A 19,021-nucleotide genomic window follows, 5' to 3' on the forward strand; every position below is an offset into this window, starting at 1 on the left:
CGAGCCGAGGATTCGTCCGCTAGTTCTTATTTTGATTTCTAATCCTTGACGCTCTGTTAACTCGCTTCCACGGCAAAGGAAGGAAAAGGTATGAAAGTATGTTTCAATCCAGTCTCTACGGTGACTTCTGGACGTCTGTTTGGATTTCTGAATCACAATGACGTCACTGCCGGCGGTCGGTGAGTGAGCCGAGTAGTGTCCTCAATGTTTCTTTATCGTGCTGAATGAGTGCACTACATATAAGTCCCTTTATAGGGAGGAGGGAACCAGTGTGGGATTTCAGGGAGTAACTTTGTCAATATTTAGTTTTCAAATGAGGCTGATTATTTAAGCCGCTCTTTCAGAGAATTTGCAGACAAAAATGATTAAGAAACAAATAATGGGCACAAAAAGGTGGACAAATCATGTTAATTTCCTTTTAAATGGCTCTAATTAAACACCTGGAGGAGGAAAGACGGAGGCAGACTGACAGGTATGACTGCACAGCAGGTTGTCCTCAGGGGAACGTGAAGCACGGGAAAGCTCTTCGTAATCAACGCGCGGCCGGTCCCCTCGAGTACCGACGCTTCACTCAGACAGAGGAGGGGAAGAGTGATGGAGGGAGGGGCGAGAGACAAAAGGGGACGGAGGCGTCAGGATAGGAGGGAAAAGGTAAGAACTGAGGGGACACAGAAAAGGAAGAGGAGGTGGTAAGGAGGAGGGAGAAAACAAAGATGAGAAAAGATGGGAGGACGAGGAAACAAGAGGGGAATATTTGGCTACATGGCGGACGAGGAAACGTTGGAGGGAAAAAGCTAAGACATTTAGTCGGGTTTAAGACAGAATAAAGAGAACTGTGTCAGATTTAGATCAAGTGACAAACAAAAGCAGACATTAAAAGAAAGAGAAAGGGAGGAGGGGAAACAGAGAGAGGCAGGCAGGCAGGCGATCAAAGTGAGAGAGAGAGAGAAACCGAGGGAGAGAACCAGGGGCCGCCTGGTGAAATATGGGCTTTCCTTTTTAATTGTTTGCGTTCTGATTTGTGGCATATTTTAGTGTTCCCGCGTAGAGTCTGTCGCCGCCGGCAATTTGTCTTGTCTCTTTTTCTTGCCTTTCCCACTTCTGTCGAGGAAGCCATTAATATTAAAAGGAGAGCACTGGGCTGCCCGCGCTCCTTCCTCGTTCTCAACACCCCGACACTGCGGGACGTGGTTTGCGCGTGTTACAGTAACTGGAACGTTTCCTGTTTCAGATTATCACAGATATTCAACACACAGAGGGGGGGGGGGAAGAATCATGCTATTCTTGTGTTGCATTGTCACCATGGAGATGAAAGTAACATGAGGTTATTACCTCGGCGGTAAGTGTTGAATAATCATGTGTGCAGACAGGGTGCGGGGTCTTTATGGCCTCTGCCTTTAATTGACAGGACAATAGCAAGAGACAGAGACAAGTATGAGGAGGAGAGAGATTTACTAAATGTCATTTTTCCAGTGACGAGCGCCACAAACACATTTCTTTCCTCATTTGCTGACAGGACAACCCATGAAGGTTGAAAGAAATATCCAAATTGGGAAACATAAACATGAGATTTTTGCCTCCCTCGTCTGAATTGTGAAGTCGGTGCTCTAAATTCTTAACATTTCCCCGAGCTGAGGTGAAAAAGGCTAGGTCACCGCGGCAACAGACAAGAGCCATTGGCAGACTGGGAAAGGTTAGACGTTTGGCTCCTGCGGCCCTCCACACACCCTCAGACAAGAAACACTTAACCTTCTCCGTCTAGAAGGCAAGAGGTCGAACTCTGTGTGTGTTTAAGTGCGCGATATGTGAGGGGGCACGAGGAGAGTGTGTGTGCGTGTGTGTGTGTGTGTGTTTGTTTTGGATGTGAGTGTCATTAGCGGACCTTAAATGACAGAGGAAGTCCATCGATCACTCGTGGCATGAAGATGACTGGAGAGGACAGAACAGCCATTGGAGGTGTAATCACTTCCTGGCGCCCTGTGCTTCTCTGTGTATGTGCGCGCCTGAGCATGCAAGATCAAATGCTAATTGGTCGTGACTGTTTCCTGTGGCCACATGAATACCTTTAATTGGCCGGTGAGTGATGGGCGGGTCGCTCGCTGAAATGTCGCCGAGGCCGTCTCGCTGATACGAATGTGTCTGCACTCCAAAAAGCGGCCGTCCCCTCCGGGTCAATTCAAATGTCATAACTCGATCGGGGCTGATGGATGGTGACGCTGATCAACACAAATGGAAGGATGCTCACTGTCTCATTTGATCATTAGCATTATGGGTAATAACTCACTGTATGAATGTGGGTATCATGTATCTCAGCAGATGTCAGCGGTAGAAATGAAAATGAACAGTTTCCCTTCTAAATGAAATCTCCATCATTCACAAAGTGGGACAGCTGCTCTGGTTTGATGATCGCTGGAAAACAAACCTCTCGATTCTCAACCGAAGACCACAACATGACGGCAGATAGAAACACGTTTTATTCCCCTCTTGTGAGATCAGCGAAACATTTTCCCCGTCATCAACCTCCATGTTGTCTTCTCGCTTTAAAGCAAACATGCACAAATAAAATTGCGGCTGTTTCTGGTTATCACAATTGCTACTCTTTAAAAGATAATGTCAGTAGCCCTGTGTCGGCTCTCAGGTAGCTTGGCCTGCAGTGGCCGTGTGGGGGGGGGGGGGGGGGGGGGGGGGGGGGGGGGGGGGGGCGACGAGCCCAGGAGGAGGGGCCTAGTTTGAATATTTTGCTTACAAGTTGTAACGCTTCTTTTTGTTAAGTTGGCAGACATTCAGAGACAACAAACAATCTGCGACTGTCACAGGAAAAAAGGCACTTTTATTTTACCCACTTTGATTGGGTGCATTTGCCCTGAAAGATAATGTTGCTGCCATCACGGCCCGTCTCATGGCTGGTGGCTAAAACAATTTACCGAAAGAAGGTTTTTGTATCTCTTATTTAAAGTCCAAAGTCCCCTTAAGTGAAAATAGAAACCCTGTTTTATAATAGACTAACCGGCTGACTGAGGAAGAGTGGTTACAATTTAAAAGTGTAGACCTTGTGTCTCCCAAACTTCCTGGGAAACGCTTGAAGGCGGAGGTAAACAAGTTATTTAGAGGTCTATGAATAAAGCAATTAATTCTTCAACTGCTCCGCTGGAGCTTCTTCACGGTCAAACGGCAGAGAGAGAGGAGTGAGTCGGCATCCCTGCCTCCCCCCCCCTCCCTCCTGAAGCTGTAAGAGAGAAGGAGACGCGGAGAGGCTGAAGAAGAGGAAAAGGAGGCAGGTGTAGTTGGGGCATGAAAGACAAGAAATATGAAAGTCTTTGGTGTGGGATTTCAAGGAGGAGGCTGAACCATGTCGAGAGAGAGAGAGAGAGAGAGAGAGAGAGAGAGAGAAGGCGGGGCAGGGAGGACAGGCTGGGGTCTGTTGTGACTGCCCCTTTATCAGCTGATATATATGCATGAGGATTTCCTCATCATCTCCACCGTCAATTCCTCCTTCCTTCAGATATTTGACTGACAGCTCACATCAACGCCAATAAAGCCGCACATCATTTTCAGGGAAGCTGCCCATCGCGCTGGATGGAGAGGGGGGGAAAGAGACGCAGGGGAAAAAAAGTTAATTTGTTTTTTTCCCGGCAGCTGCCGCCGGTGATAGCGCCCGTATCTGTTTGCGTCCGAGGCGAAGTTGTAAATTAGAATGTTGCCTCAATAGCGGCGTACAGGAGGCGGTTTCTAACGCGAGAAAGCTAATTTTCAACAACTGGAAAAAGACTTGGCAGCTTTTTTCGGGGGGGGGGGGGTCTTGCAGGGAGCAAATTGTGCACAAAGCTGAATTATGAAGAGAAAGATGAAAAGCTGTCATTATAGGACTACTTCTTCCTCTATGAAGGACGACTTTCTGCTGCTTGTTTACAGTATTTTAATGGCTCTGCACTTTTTTGGGAGATTGGAGGGTAAGTAGGGTAAAAAAGTATTGGGAAATATGCTGGAGAGCCAAATAACTGGAACAGAATAATAGGAAATATGCAAGCACAAAGTATTTTTTTAGTATGTACATGGGGGTTCTATAACTTCTTAAAAACAACAAAGTTAAAAGCATTTACTGTAAAAGTTTTCAGCCATCACAGCCGTTGTCATGGCTACCTTCTGATGCGATCATTGGAGCATTTCAAAAAAGATGTTCCTTTAATTTCCACCTTACAAATCTGTGCAAACAGGCCCCAGTTAAAAAAAAAAGAAGAAAAAAAAGGTTCCCATATATCGTATATCTTCACACTCATGCACACACGATTAATTAACTCTGGTTTCTTCAACGTGTTGCTTAAATCAGCAGCAGATACGAGAGCTGCCATGAGCGTGATTTGCATGATTGCTGTCTCCACTTCAATCATTCCAACCTCTGGCCAAACAAACACACGCAGACTCCACATGCACGAGTGAATGAGGAGAGTTTGCAGGACCTTACAGTCCCGGGGAACGCTCGGTTAAGGCAGCCCTGATTAGTAAGCCACACAAGTCAAGTGTTGGAAAAGAACGAGATCTGTGGTTCGGCATAAATTATTGATGTGAAGATGAATGGAGATGAAGAGAGGGCGAGCGATAATGCTTCACCACAAGAGACGGCTTTTGTCCTGTGTGCAAAATGTATAGCCTTATGCATATTTTACTAAAGAGAATACCAACATTAATGAATATTCTCCGGGAGGCTGCGCTCCATATGAGTGTAGCTAACAGGCCGTAAATGCCAGATGAGATGGTGGATCAAAGAAATCCACCTGCAGTGCGTTCACCAACGCTGGGATTAGGTGATGCACCTTCGATTTACCCCCCCAGTCACAGCTTAGAGTCAGCACTGACACACCCTCACAAACATGTCACAGGGGGTTTGGTATGCCGAGCAACACTTTGCACAACCAAAAACTACTAAAAATAGTGTCATCTGTCCTTCCTTCCTAACTTCCTACTTTTCATTTTCTTATGTCTGGACCTATGAGGCTTAATGTCACAATATGAGAGATTCTGGTCCAAGTGAAGGTGGGTAAAAGTGAGAACAATGATTTGAGGACAGCCAGCGGAAAGTGAAACTAAGAGAGGAAGGGAACAAGGGCACAGGGGAAGGGAGCGAGGAGGCGGAGAGCACAATAACAGCAGTAATCCATCAGAAAGCATCTTGCAGCGGGCGCCTCCAGTTTGACAACGAGGCTTTGGTTCTGTCAAGCACAGCCCACCAGTGACTACCTTTCAACCCGGCGCATCCTGCTGCTCTGCGATAGGATAAGAGCGGAACGGACGGTGCCTAATTGGCTTGCTTCCCTGTCGGATTTCCAGGGCGCTGCAAACACAGAAGTGTGGGGAGAGGATATATCATGTTGTATGTGGATTTGTAAACAGCGGATCAAAAAAACGCCCGCTTTCAAGTCCCTTCAAATTGCTGTTGGTGCGCTGTCACGGCGGGGCGTGTCCTGGTCGGGACGACATTGATCCTGAGTGACTGACGGGGACGCTGGGGCAGACGGGATGTGTCAGGGCCCAGCAGGACTGGTGGGGCAGTTTGAGCAATGACACAACATATGATTTGTAGCACACACACAAGCGGATGGCGTCACATCATCTGCAAACAAACAACACATGGCTTCACCTTTCACTCGGGAGCGACGCTAAGTTGATGACACAATCGGAGGAGGTTAGTCACATGTTATATCCTTCAAGCCCTGACCTCCTGATTAAGTCACGTTGGATCAAACCAGAATGTGTTTTTAAGCCTCACACAAAAACAAGCTCAAGCATAAGCTGCAGAATCAAAGCGACTCAGCAAGCATGAGAAACAAAAATGCAACTTTGTTCTCGAAGTGCTAAGAATTCTCAGCTTAACTTTTAAGATAAATAAATATCTTCGGCTTGAAAAAGGATCAGAACGTGCAAGGTAAACACCCATGTTTGATAGAGACATCCGAAGCCTCTGACCAGGTTCTCCTCTTTGTTCTTTGCGGTGAGAGAGAGGAAAAAAGCTGAGCAGCCTGAGCTCCAGTGTTAGTTTTTTCTGCGGTCTGTCAGCACGGCGGCCCCCGAGGCGACGTTCCAGGCGAAGACTCGACTGCTGTCTGCTGAATACAGACAAGAAGACAAGCAGCCAACCTCCGAGGAGAGGAAGGTCTGAAGGGCACTGCCATTTGTCTTGGCTTATTTAGCAATCAGGGAGACGAGATGGGGAGAGGCTGCTTCGGGAGAGGCTGCTGATGGAAAAGTGGAGGAGTCACATCTGAGGCCGTCTCACTCAGAGAACAGAGAGTGCAGAGTGCGGACGCCTGCTGACTAATTCACACGGAAAACAACATCCTCTTACACCATTGTTCACTTGCAAACAATTCAAATATGGATGCACAATGATGCAGTTCTTACATTTGCATAAGATGCAGCACCTCTTTCGATATAAATGTCTAATTTGATGGAAGTCTTGTTTTCACGCACTAAAATACATAAAGTACTGGCTTCCCTCCAAGTGAGGCCGGACGGCTCGGTTGAATTAATGTCACACTTGAGGAAAATAACCGCCCGACAAGGTCTAATTGATAGCTGCTGTGGTGCGTTCAATCACACAACATCTGCATCTTAATCAGCGGATTGAGTCGTGCCAAAAGTCCATGATGCCCTATATGTTCAAATGCTTCTTCTTTGCAGGCTGTAATAGAGGTTTTAGTAAATAGCAGCAATCACGTTATGGATGTCTGCAAAGCCACCAAACATCATTGACAAAAACAGCAGTTTTACTCTGCAGAACATCGTTGCTAGTCTACCAAAGTGCCTGGTTTGGTTGGTTTTCCTCATGTTGTTATGTGTATCATCAATGTCTGTTTGGAACACATTTAACCATTTATAGGACCAAAGTCAAAGAACTAACTGATCAAGACAATTGTAAGCTCCCGTGTTCTTTGAGGTTGAATGCCTGTTTTTGTCAGTGGAGTCTGGTCACTTTGAGAGGAGCGATGGTACGGCTGGTTCTGGTTTTACAAAAAGCAGCCTGATTAAGCCAATTAAAGCAATTTGTAATCACAGCGAGTTGGAGTTGAACAAGACGTAATAGCTCTGATGTCAGGACCTTTGACATGTTGTTATACGTACTTAACCCTTCCTACGTGACCAATCCCTCATTCATGTTGCCAATACATGTACGGATGCAAAACCTCGACACGCTCTCTTCACCAGGTTACTGTACATGAGAAATGATGCTCTTCACAGAAAGAGGATCCCAAACGGATTTAGCCACAAACAAATGTTCCCACAACAAATATGTGCTCTGCAGAGGTCACCTTACACCCAGCTGTTTGCAACATACCGCCGCCAAAAACAACATGTTCTTCAAACACTGGCGAGGCTAAACCAAACATTTACGGCCGCCGAAAGGACCGGGCCGCCTTCCAACATTTGTTGTGCAAGCTGCTGCACACGCTTTCTTTGCCGAGGTAAATTGAGGTCACGTGTTTGTAATTTGCCCTTTTCCTAATGCTGCCATTGGAGTAAAATAACATTTGAGGGCTGCAATTAGATTGAACAGCGCAATACTCTGGCTAATTAAGTCATATTTCAAGTTCAATAACGATCAAGCCAGCCAGATAAAGGCCAGGGAGAGAAAGGAGAGTGTGTGGGGCGACAATATGGGAGCTTTTCTTCTTTTTTTTTTTTTTTACAAGGCTCACGTCTATTGTTGAGTCAGAGAAGCACTCAGAGCGTGTGCTTGGATCACTGTCTCTATTGTTGCCAATACAAAAGGTAGAGTTACTGCAATGATATAAAAGGAAGGTGTTAGTCTGTGTCTTCTTGTTAAGAATGTACATGTGTTTTTTGTTGTTGTTGTTGTTGTGGTTTTTTGATGCTCTGCTTAAATTGGAAATAAGTCCCTAAAAATTTGAATTAGGGGTTGTGTTTGCATAAATGTGAGGAAAGGATCATGACTCCTGGCCCTTTCTTTTTCCCCTCGTCTCTTTGTGTTTTCACAGCGTTCCTGCAGAATCACAATGTGCACAAGCAGCACAAGAAGACACAAGCGTGTAGAAAACAATCGACGCCTAAAAACCAAAAAGTAATTGCGCTGATACACAAGGGCCTGGTGACAAAGTTGATCATTATCTTTGATGTGCACTCAAGTCAAAGAAATCAAGTGTGCACTATCGTCATAGACCGTTAAAGCAGCCCAGAACGTCTCACCTGGGTGACCCCCGTTTCCTGTTTTGGATCACACCTGGGTCATTTTCAGGGTACAATTACATTTGGAGAACTTGGCCTGTTCTGCTGCATATCCGTACGTTCATTGCACACATGCTCCTTGCGTCAGTGTCCCTTTCCAAGTGTTCATGACAAAAAGATGGAGAATCAGAGAGAAGGAGATGGAAAAAGACTTAAAGAAGAAAGAGCTTCAACGTCTAAACAGAGATATGATATGGGAGGATATGGTGCTGTGTGCTTGCAGAGTACAGATGTAGAGATTTCTTTCCAAACACACACGGCGAGCAGCGTCAGCGGCTACATATCCGTGTGAGGCTTGATTTGAGGCATTAATTGAACTGTTGAAAGCATCAAAATAGACAGACGAGGATATTTTAGCGGGGATATGAAGCCCTACATGAACTGCTTCACGTGTAAGGTGTAAGTGCAACCTGTCTGACACATGTGACTCTGTTTCTGTGTCCTTCATCTTGCCCTTCTTTCCACTTCCCGCTCCATCGTGTGAACATCTCTTCCATTACCGCCCTTGACACTGCGGCCGATTGGATTCTTATCTCCCATCTGTAGGCCCGACGCTCAGCCCCGCGCTATCTCTCGCCGCAGCCTAATTGAATCTCAAGTGTTGGAAGAGCAGTGATACACTGACCACACCGTGTCACTGCCAATAGATAAGGACTGCTGCTGGAGGATTGGAGCGCTACAATCACGATGGGGGACATGTTGATAAAGAGGGCGACAAGCGCTTTGGGTTGGCACTGAGTCGGTGGGACTTTACTTGGATTGAGAGATAATGGATACCCTCCATTACGGCCAAGGTTGTGTTCATAGCCAATGAGCCGATAGTCCCATAATCCTGCAGTGCTCAGTGGCTCATTTACTGAAACTTTACCAGGGAGCAGAGTGCTGCTGCTCTGATTGATTTTTAACATAGAACTTAAACTTACAGGATGGATGCATCTTTAAATGTGATCTGAAAGCAGCTGACACAACCTGAACTTCAATGCCACTTTGATGCAAGCCCCAAACTTGCCCATTACTTGTTTTCCAAAGTGCCCATTTTCTGTGGTAAATATTTAAGCATGGTATGAAAACGGCTTTACTTTCTGTATGTTTTGAGCGCTCGTCCCGTTAAATCTTCAGAACTGCGAGGCCAAACCACAAAGTTCCTTCACTCTTCAAATGCCTTGAAGCTGAGATCTTTTCAGGACTTTCTGTAGACCCTGGTCCCTGCATTAAAAGCACTGAGCACCTCCAAGTCCCCATCCCCCTGGGTAGAGTTCCTGCAGTAGCAATGCGGCTGAAAACAAAAGTAACCACAGTTTTCTTGATTTCCCACAAAGCCCTGGATCTTGGAGGGGTGATGAACCACAAGCCTCATTACCTGCTTTGTTCTTGCTCACATTTTTCTTGTTAAGCAGGTGACCTTTTCAGTTTACAGAATCAAGGCTCTGGCGAGGCCGTGTTTGTCGCTCGCTGTGCTTAATTTATCATCGACTAAATAATCAGAAAGTGTCACCTTGATGCTACAAAGTTTGAGCTGCAGAAAAATCCACAATTGGCAAAATGTGTGCGGCAAAAAAAATCTGTGCTCAAGACATTTAAGTCTCCTACCTTAGGAGGTTAAACCCTTTCTTTTTGGTCTTCTTCTCGAAATCCTCTGCAGAATCATCCGTCTTCTTCTTCCCTTTAGGCTTCTTCTCTTTCTTCTTCCCTTTGGTTTTCTTCTTCTTCGTGTCTCCGTCCTCTGCGTCCAGGCCGTAGCGAGAGGAGCTGCTGGCTGGTGTTTCCTGACCGGAGCTCTGCTCTGAGAAGTCGTCGTCTAAAGAGAGGGAACAGTTGAATGTTTTTAGGAGGTATGACGTCGTTGTAGATGCACAGACACAGCTGGTGCATGAGCCACAGTACGCATGTGTGTGTAACTTTTGCTTTTGAGACGTCTGTTCAGAAAGGCAGCTCCACTTCTCTTGTGCAGCCCCCTAGCAGTGCATGTGGTTAGCCAGAGGCAAGTGTCTAAACATGGATGGGTTCTACCTGCAGTGCTATCTCTTACCATGTTAAATATTTATCTACATGCAAAGGCCAACCGGAGAGAAACATTATGGTCGACGGGAGTCTAAATGAGTAAAAGGTACAAGCTGATTTATCTCCTCCAGGAGGTTAACTCACCAGGCAGCTATGAAACTGGATGTTATGGCTAAGACTATTACTTGGAGGAAAACGGGCCGGATCAAAGTGTCACTCATTTGATTGTCTTTCACACGGCGTATAGAATCTCCACAGAAAAAAAAAGGTCTCATCACTGAGGAAGATCCCATCGAGAAATAGAGATCGTATTTTCCTCTTCAAAGCCACCACACTACACCGACAAAAAAAAACCTGATTTTACCGTCTCCCTGATGTCAACGTCTCAAAGACGTCACCTGTTGCTTTCTGAAGTGGCGTTACAAAGCTAAAGAATGGCGCCCATCACAGTGGAAACGCTGACTCCAACTTGCGTTCCAGCTCAACCTGAAGCTGGAGGAATAAATATCAAGGTTCTGAAATGATAGCATATTCCAGACGATGAAAAGAAGACAAACAAAACTGACAGTTTAAGGTGAATAACCGGATTTGACCAGAGTGATGCGATTGTTGTTTCCTCTTCACTTCTTTTTTGTAAACTGTTTCTTCATCATGTGATGTTCATGATGACAATTTAAAACTCAAAAGTCACACAATAACATGAACTAAGCACCAACACAACAGCAAGTCTCCTGTGAGGTAAACATCACTGTGTTTGTCAGTGGAGTTTGGTGACTGTGGAGAAAAGCCCTGAGACAGCAGTTTGAGGTTTTTAAAGTTCATCATCTTCAGGTCCTTTTCTGTAGGGATCCTGTTGGATGACGTCTAACTTCCCGGCTCTTACATCAGTCAAGTTTCACACCTCGGATATTTTCTAAGGACTTGAAGTGAGCAGCTTACCTGGAGGATATTTCCCTCACACACTCCAAACACAAAGTAGAGCATTAAAAAATATGCTGCTGTAAGATCTAAAGTAGCTGGTCCTAAATTGCTGAGTTGATAAAATCATGTTGCATTTCATTAAGGTACTTAAGCTAAGCGCTGTCCCTTGGCAGGCCTCGGGCTCTTCCTGAGTGCCAGTGTGCCATAAAGCCTAAGGGATGTGTGTTGGCAGCGGATCGTCTCATTTCAAATGGACACAAAGTCTAAGAAAAAAATCTTTATGATGGCAGCAGTGACAGTCTTACATTAAAAAGGAACATTCTTTAAAGTCGATGGTTTGGTGTCTCTTCCTCTTTGGCAGGAGGAGCTGAAAACGTAACATCTCTGCTTTTAAAACGCTAACGAGAGGTCTTACCATCTTCTGAAGGTCCGTCGTAAGACTTGTCGATGGCGATGCGGAAACTCTGGTTGCATCCGCGTCCCCGGACCACGTGCGGCCGAGGGCGGTGGAAGGGCACGTGGGCTTTGATGCGGCTCTGCTCGGCCTCCGATACGGCCGTCTGCAGGCTCTCCAGGGAGCTGGACTTCATGAGGCCGAGGGTCGGACCCAGCGCTCCACCGGCTGAAGGCTCTGAGGAACAAAAGAGAAGCGCGGGAGAGGGAAGAGGGCCCATGAGCGACGAGGTGGTCGGATGTGAAACAGAAGATGAGAGAGAGAGAGAGAGAGAGGGAGGAGAGGGAGGAGAGGGGAACATAAAGATGGAGGAGGAGGGAATATTGCTCAAAAGCAAGATGTGCTGCCGCTGATACAATGAGACAGCAACATTTGTATTATTAAAGTGACTCTGAGGACTGAGATCATAAGCTTTTAGCAAAATTTGCCCTCATGCTTAGAAAACACTCACTGACTTGTCTCATACAGGAATATTTCCTTCTTCAATGGCTAACCTAGCTGGAATTTAACATGAGTGAGGGTCAGTGGTTGCCGATATGAAATAAGGAATGGAGGGAGAGCTGGGAAAATAAACTCCAGATGAGTAACGGGAGCATGCGCTGAAAGTAGTCTGTCGCTGGAAGATTTCAAGACAGTTAAGTATTAAAGGGGCGGCATCAACACAAACTGTTAAAGACAAAGAAGTCTCTCACAAGAAGTTTTTCCCATCAACGACGTCCCCAGAAGTAAAAAGCTAACCTTACGCTACAAGGGAACTACAACATGGCCGCATGGCTTCAGGGTCACCACCACTACGCCCTCAGGATGTCTCAGACAAGCTAACTAGCAGTTTTGACTCGCTAGTGAATCCACAGTCTAGTGAATAGTTTATTGACCTTGTGACCCCAACAACGGCACTGTAGTTTCATTTAGCCGCTTGTTAGCAACCGCCTTCTAAAGAGGACATGTCAAAGCGTGCGTGGTGGTGGCGTTCACCAAAGTGTTTCATGTCATCTTACAAAATGCAAAACATCTCTTCTGCTTGGGTTGACCGCAGTCCTCATTTCAGGCATCTAATCACCAACCCATTCAAAAATAACCAATTGAGTTTGAGCCCATGGCGCTAAAATGCTAACTTAATTACTGGTTTTAGAAGTCATTCCAGACATCTTGCAATTGTTTTAGGTGTCTCTGTTGTCGATAAAAGAGTCAGACTTTGAAACTCTTAATGGATAATTCAGTATCAGCTCATTGCACCATTAGCTTACACACTTCCTCCCTGATGGATACGGCCGTTGGAAGGACTCTCCAAAAACCCTTAAAAATGAAAATCTATGTCGGTAAAATGTGGAGCGTGAAGGAGAAAGGAAAAACTGGTTCTGACAGAACATTTCACATTGATGTGCGTCACAAGAAAGGTGCAGAGAGTATTTTTTGCAGATGCTCTGTCTCGTGTACACCGTCCTTCCTGAGTGACAAAACATTTTTGGGGGAAACGTTTGTCATTTAGGAATGGGGGGCGTTGCGGCCCTGGCCGTATATTGTGTATTGTATTGTGGTGTGTGTGTGGGAGTGAGACCTCTGTGTGTTTCGTGCGTGAGGATCTTTGATCTTTGAATTGTTAAAAGCCTTGTTCTTTAAGTTTGGTGAGCTCTGAATTGTGTTTTTCTTATTTGAGCAAATCTTTGGTTTGAGAAGCAGTTTATTGCCTTTTTTCGGTTGTGCTCATTTTGTTTCCTGTTTTGTTTACGTTTAGAGATTGTTCTTTCTTGATAGCTGTTTGAAGTTGTGTTGAAAATAAATCCTTGTTGATCAAGATTCGTTTTTTGCTCTTGGTTTGGGGCCCGGGGAAGTAACTTTCCAGGGGTTTTTTTATGTTGCGAACCTGCCCCCCCGAGACGGGTACGTAACAATGGGGAAGAAGTCAGAGTCATTCAGGGAAAACACAAAGGAGGTGAAACGATGAACGAGGTGAGAAGTACAGGGACAGGTGAAGAGCGGCATTATGGGAACTGACAGGCTCATACATAAAGCAAGCGAGAGCGAGAGAGAGAGAGCGAGAGAGAGAGCGGGAAGAAAATAAATGAAGTGCCATCATACTGTACTGCGGTACGGCCTTCCAAGTCGAGGGAGGAAGAAAACGGAGACGAAGGAGGAGCAGGAAGGCGGTGAAGGCCACCGCTGACTCAGCGAGGGAGGAGGGAGGATTTGTGGGAAAGAAGAGCTGGAAGGAGGACGGGGGGAAAAGAAATGAGACAAAGAAGGAAAGGAAGTCAATTTTATGCCAAAGTGGAAGCCGCGCCACACGGCTGGGAGAGAAACTGAAGGTCAAGTGATGAAGAGAGGGCGAAGAAAAACTCGTTCTAGTTGCGTATCTCAACAAAAGTGACAAGTACTTCCTCAGAGAAGTTCCAGACAGGTGCTAATCTGCCTTTTTTTCTCCTCTTTAACTTTCTGCATCACGGCACCCACTGCTTAAGTCCTATTTTTATTTTTGTCTTTCAGAAGCTTCAAAGTTCTGAAGTGGAGCGATGGGAGAAAAGGGGGGAGGGGGGAGAGAAACTGAAGCAGGGATAGACTCTGAGGAGGGGGTGAGAAAGTATGCAGAGCGTCGCTGCCTTTTAAGTCCTAAATTGACTTTCTGTGAGCAAGTGGGATTTATGGGGAATAAGGGGTTATAAATAGAGAAGGGGGGAGCGCTCAGGAATAAAACGCTCAATTTGAGAGGCAGGATTTGTGTCACAAATGTAATTACGGCTGTCCAGCTCGCAGCCTGATAGAATTAAGCTCCTTGCCAGCGCACTGCTGTACCAAACACAGAGGGAAAAAGTGAGTGTGAGAGTTTTTTTTTTTTACTGCATAAGAAAAAAGAAATTAAAGTCATGATACTGCCCGTGCACGATAGCAGTGTGTCCTTGACCGCCTAGCAGAAGAAGTGTGTGTTTGTGTGTGCAGGGCTCATTCCATGCATGTCAGGCGTTTGAGGCTGGAGGTAAATGAATAATGAGGGTTTAATAGGATGGATGAGCGGGGGAGAGGTGGCTATCATCGCCAACTCGATCCAATGGAGGGTGAAATCAGCGTTTATCACATATCGCTGCCCGCTGTGCCAGCAGATGCTCTCGCGGATCCGTTCGCATCACGTCTGCCTGATTGCCGCTGATTCAAGCTGCTGCACAGATTTGACAAACAGCCCGACAGCCAAACAGGCCAGGGCGGTGGCGGATGCCCTTCACAGCTGTAACAGCCTGTCATCCAGGATGAAAGAAACATTGTCACGTTTTCACTATCTGTTTTGGAGCTTTTCATCTCTGCCTATTAGCGAGAGGCAGGGGGTTCTTACAGGTGTCCAGGTTCCAGAGGCGACATTACCCACAAAGACAAAGTCAGGCGAGGGCGGGTTAAAGGACAAATAACTCCTGAATGAATCACGGATGGACAAATATTTCCAGGACTAGAAATGTTCTTGGATAAAAAGTTGAAAGAAAAACTAAACTCCATATGGACTTCAGGAAATAAGTCAGCTGCAACTCCAAAAGTTGCATTTCTGAAAAACAACTTCTGGTGTGGAACGCACTGGAATCAAACCACCATGCACCAGGACTAAGCCCATCATGGTGCACTGCAGCTGTCCGATTCGCCGCCCCAAGCGTGCCTAGGGCCGTGCCCCCTCTTTTAAGCAACTTCTCTCCCTCATTACTTTATAAATCAGAAAATGCTGATCAAGTAAATAAACCTTGTGGGTTGCGTCAATTAACGGCAACAAGGGACCACAGCGAGGCTTGCTGGATGAGAGTTGTCTACGCTGCCAAAACATTTTAAGCTTTGTAAGGCTGAGGATTGTCAACAAACTGACTTATTTGTTCTGGTATTGTGGATCTTGAAGTAGTTTTTCCACCGTTGTGAGAATACAGTCTACATGGAAAACAGAACATTTGTAAAACAGTATCATGAACACAACGTTTCTAACTTCTGTTGCACCAAACAAAGAAACTGTCGAGGTTCAAATGGTGCTTTCAATCCACACACTGTTCCCCTATTTTACTCGACATGCAATGTTCAAAAATGCACGACAACCACCTGCGCACACACAAACACACAAACGCACATCATGTTGATATGCATATTGTGACTTTAGCAAAGGGTGACTGCTGTGTTGAGCAGACAGCAGTGAAGTCTTTGCCTGGAACGTAGCCGTGGGCTGCAGCTGAGCTGACAGGCCCTGCAAGGACTAACACCGATCCATGAGGCGGCTTTAAAGTAGCTTTAAAGTGACACCTTAAAAAAGTGACACCTTAAAAAAAAAGCGACTGTAATACACCTGCAACCCGTGTCATATCGAAAACGATTCAACTCTCAAGCTTTATGTCATTGTTCACGACATTATGAATAATAATATTCTTAGTGAATAGTTCAAGTATCATAACCGCCTCCACCGAACTGTCAAGTCGCACTTTACCTCCATCAGCTTTTCCCACGGTTTCTAAGAGGTGTAAAGGAAGTCGCATAACCTCTTTTTCATGCATGAAGTCGGATAAAATCCTGACGCTTTCTACATGATTTTCAGCACATGCAGACCCTGGTATGATCTGGGGTTTCCTGTCACACATGCCCCTCGCAGCAGGACTTTCTGTCCGTGTCAGAGGTGCTCTCACAACTGCAACAGGTGAGGAGGGAGCAGCTTGGTGTTGTTCTGACTCTCAGATGTACTAATAAACTCTGTAAAGGTCTTAACAGTTCAATCACACATCACAAAGCGATGGTTAAAGGATGTACTGTGCAGCCTTAGTTCAGAGAAATGGCAAGAACAAACTACGTCAGGTAAAAAATGGACGAACAGAAAAGTCATAATGCATTCAAAAAACAGACTAAAGAAAACTGAGTTGAACTCAAATATCTGTGTGGCGTTCTATAATCCGATATGTTCAAGTCAGAAACGAAACCTCTGTGCACAAAACAACACAGGAATAAATGAAACACACAATCGAGACTTTAGCACACACTAACAAATCACACAATCCATTAGAGCGGGCGGTAGATAACTGTTTAATAGGAAAGTGGGATATTTTGTATTAAATTTGACAAGTGTCGTTCCACCCAAAACACACAAACAAGCACACACACACACATCCAAATATAAACCCTGGCACACTGCTGCACCCCACCCCCCCACCCCCCGCCGTGTCTCAGCAGGGTCTTAACACTTACCTATCAACTGGACCACAATGTGCTCCAGTTTTACAGCAGCCTGGATGAAAGGTTGCCACAGTTACGAGAAAGTGCCCCCTCCATCAAAACTGCTGGAGGTGGAAAGACTGTGTGTGTGTGTGTGTGTGTGCGTGTGTGTGTGTGTGTGTGTGTGTGTTTCAGAGAGGGGTGACGGCGAGCTGCCAAGGCGACACTTAAGCCAGCCGTGAAAAGAGTTTTTTTTTTCTCCTGGACATAGCTCTTTAAAAAAAAAAAAAAAAAAAAAAAAAAAAGACACATACACTCCCCAGCATCACTACAATGCTCACATGTACGCTCATAGAAACACACACACACACACTTCTCTATCCTGTATCCAATCTCAGCACCAACCAATAAAATGCTGCCTCCATTGTTTTTTTTTTTTTCCTTCTTCCACAGAGCAGTTAAACACGCCCTGACCTGCACTGGGCCGTAAAAACACAGCGACACATTCATACGACACACCTGTAAAAAAAAGAGGAAAACGCCCGCTCTGAGAGTCACCCCGCCGCAGTAAAGGTTACTGAATTTAATCCGACTGAAACATTAAACATGCAGTTACGAGGGCTCCAATGGCCCCCTCGCCGAGGCTTCAATAGAAGTCATGTAATTCAGCGGGAGCTCTAAAAACGTTGAATTACAAAAAGACATGAAGAATCTCATCTCCATAAACGTTTAATGACGGATATAAGTTGTTTAAACGACACACAGAAATGGACAGAGCACAAAGGTCTCCCATGATCTTCTTTACTGCTTCACCCTCAGATTGAATTCACTGATTCTGGCTTTTCAGCGTTTATTGGAGTGAACCTATGATGACATGTGAGAGGTCTCGTGTTTAAAAGGCATGAGCAGCATTGGGTGTGTGTCTGCTATTAATCAAAGCAGCTCAAATGTGAAGTGCATGTTGGATTGTCTCGAAGGCTTTTTCAGACTGCAGGGGGGCTGGAGCTGATCCCAGCTGTCATTGGGCGAGAGGCGGGGGGGTTACACCTGGACTGGTCGCCGGTCAGTCCCAGGGCTGATTCTGTTGTAGCATGTTGTGTAAAAGACGCTTGGAAATCCAGTTTGAGCTGCTAAGGCGTCCATGCCAAGAAGAATTTTAAAAAAAAATCCTATTTGTAATGCATCTCAAAACACATGTGAATGTGGCTTCGGTCCATGCGGTTCATGTGTTTGTTTCATGTGCTGTCCAGACTTTTTACCATCACTCCAGCCTGGATACAATCTGGTTATAGCAAAATGACAAATTAAGGCTGGCAGTCGTAACAGGGCCAAAATGAACCATGCACATGTTCATGGTCACGACAGGTCTGCGGCTCACTTTTGTGTTTTTGGACAACGATGGCGTTCTATCAGCTCTCGTGGATGATAAGATACACACAAACCGTAACGCATGCCTCATCCTGTGAAGAGTACGACATGTTTTTTCAGAGCTACAGAGTAATTAACGCTCTATTTTGCTACCGCACGACCGGCCAGACTTCAAAAAGGAATCACTCCAGACGACTGCATAACCAGTGAAAGCAAATCCAATTCATGTTACGGCCAATCAAAGCTCCACTTCAATTAAAGAGCCGTCCGATCATTAAGCGTCCCTCCATCACTGTTTGAATGCACTCGGCTCCATCAGAGCTAAAGGATGGAGCTGCATGGAGGCACTGCTCTGCTGGTAATTAGGTTTAGCTGTTTAGATGTATGAGAGAATGGGGACATATGGGGCCGTATGTATTGAGCCTCCAACTAGATGAATGGCTTTAATAACTGGAGGGGACTTAAAAGGCCATTTCATAATTACTGCTTACCTCTGCTGGATTACAGCAGTGCGGGGGGTTGGCAGGGTATGGATGAGGGTTGGAGCGAGCTGTGAGGAGTGGGACACGTGCCATTTGTTAACGCATGGAGGGTAGAGGCGCTTGTGCATCGAGGGAGAACAAACCTGCGCGTACCTGCATATAGCATCATTAGCCAGCCATCCAGCTCGAGCTAATGCACCAATCAGACGCTACACTACATCCGTGTCAGGCTAACTGGCCTGTCATGACATCGGCCTTGAGACGTGTCAGTATGCAGATTTACCCCCCGAACCAATCACAGACCACAAGTCGACAGCTGTGGGTAAAGGAAGTAGGAAAAGTCACTAAAGGAAGTAGGCATTGAGGATGCATTCAGAGCTGATTCCACGACCACATTTTGAGG

General features: G+C 45.8%; 1 protein-coding gene across 2 annotated transcripts in view; it reads right to left on the reverse strand.

The window, feature by feature from the left end:
• pard3ba (par-3 family cell polarity regulator beta a) overlaps nt 1-19,021 on the reverse strand; it is a 155,214-nt gene that overhangs the window by 48,540 nt on the left and 87,653 nt on the right. For both annotated transcript variants that reach the window (XM_065951802.1, XM_065951803.1), the window contains 2 exons: nt 11,576-11,791; nt 9,829-10,036 (listed from right to left, as the gene is read on the reverse strand). In XM_065951802.1, coding sequence (XP_065807874.1) covers nt 9,829-10,036; nt 11,576-11,791 — 424 coding nt within the window. The remainder of the gene's footprint in view (nt 1-9,828; nt 10,037-11,575; nt 11,792-19,021) is intronic.

Source organism: Labrus bergylta, chromosome 24 (assembly GCF_963930695.1).
Source record: "Labrus bergylta chromosome 24, fLabBer1.1, whole genome shotgun sequence".
Lineage (NCBI taxonomy): Eukaryota > Metazoa > Chordata > Actinopteri > Labriformes > Labridae > Labrus > Labrus bergylta.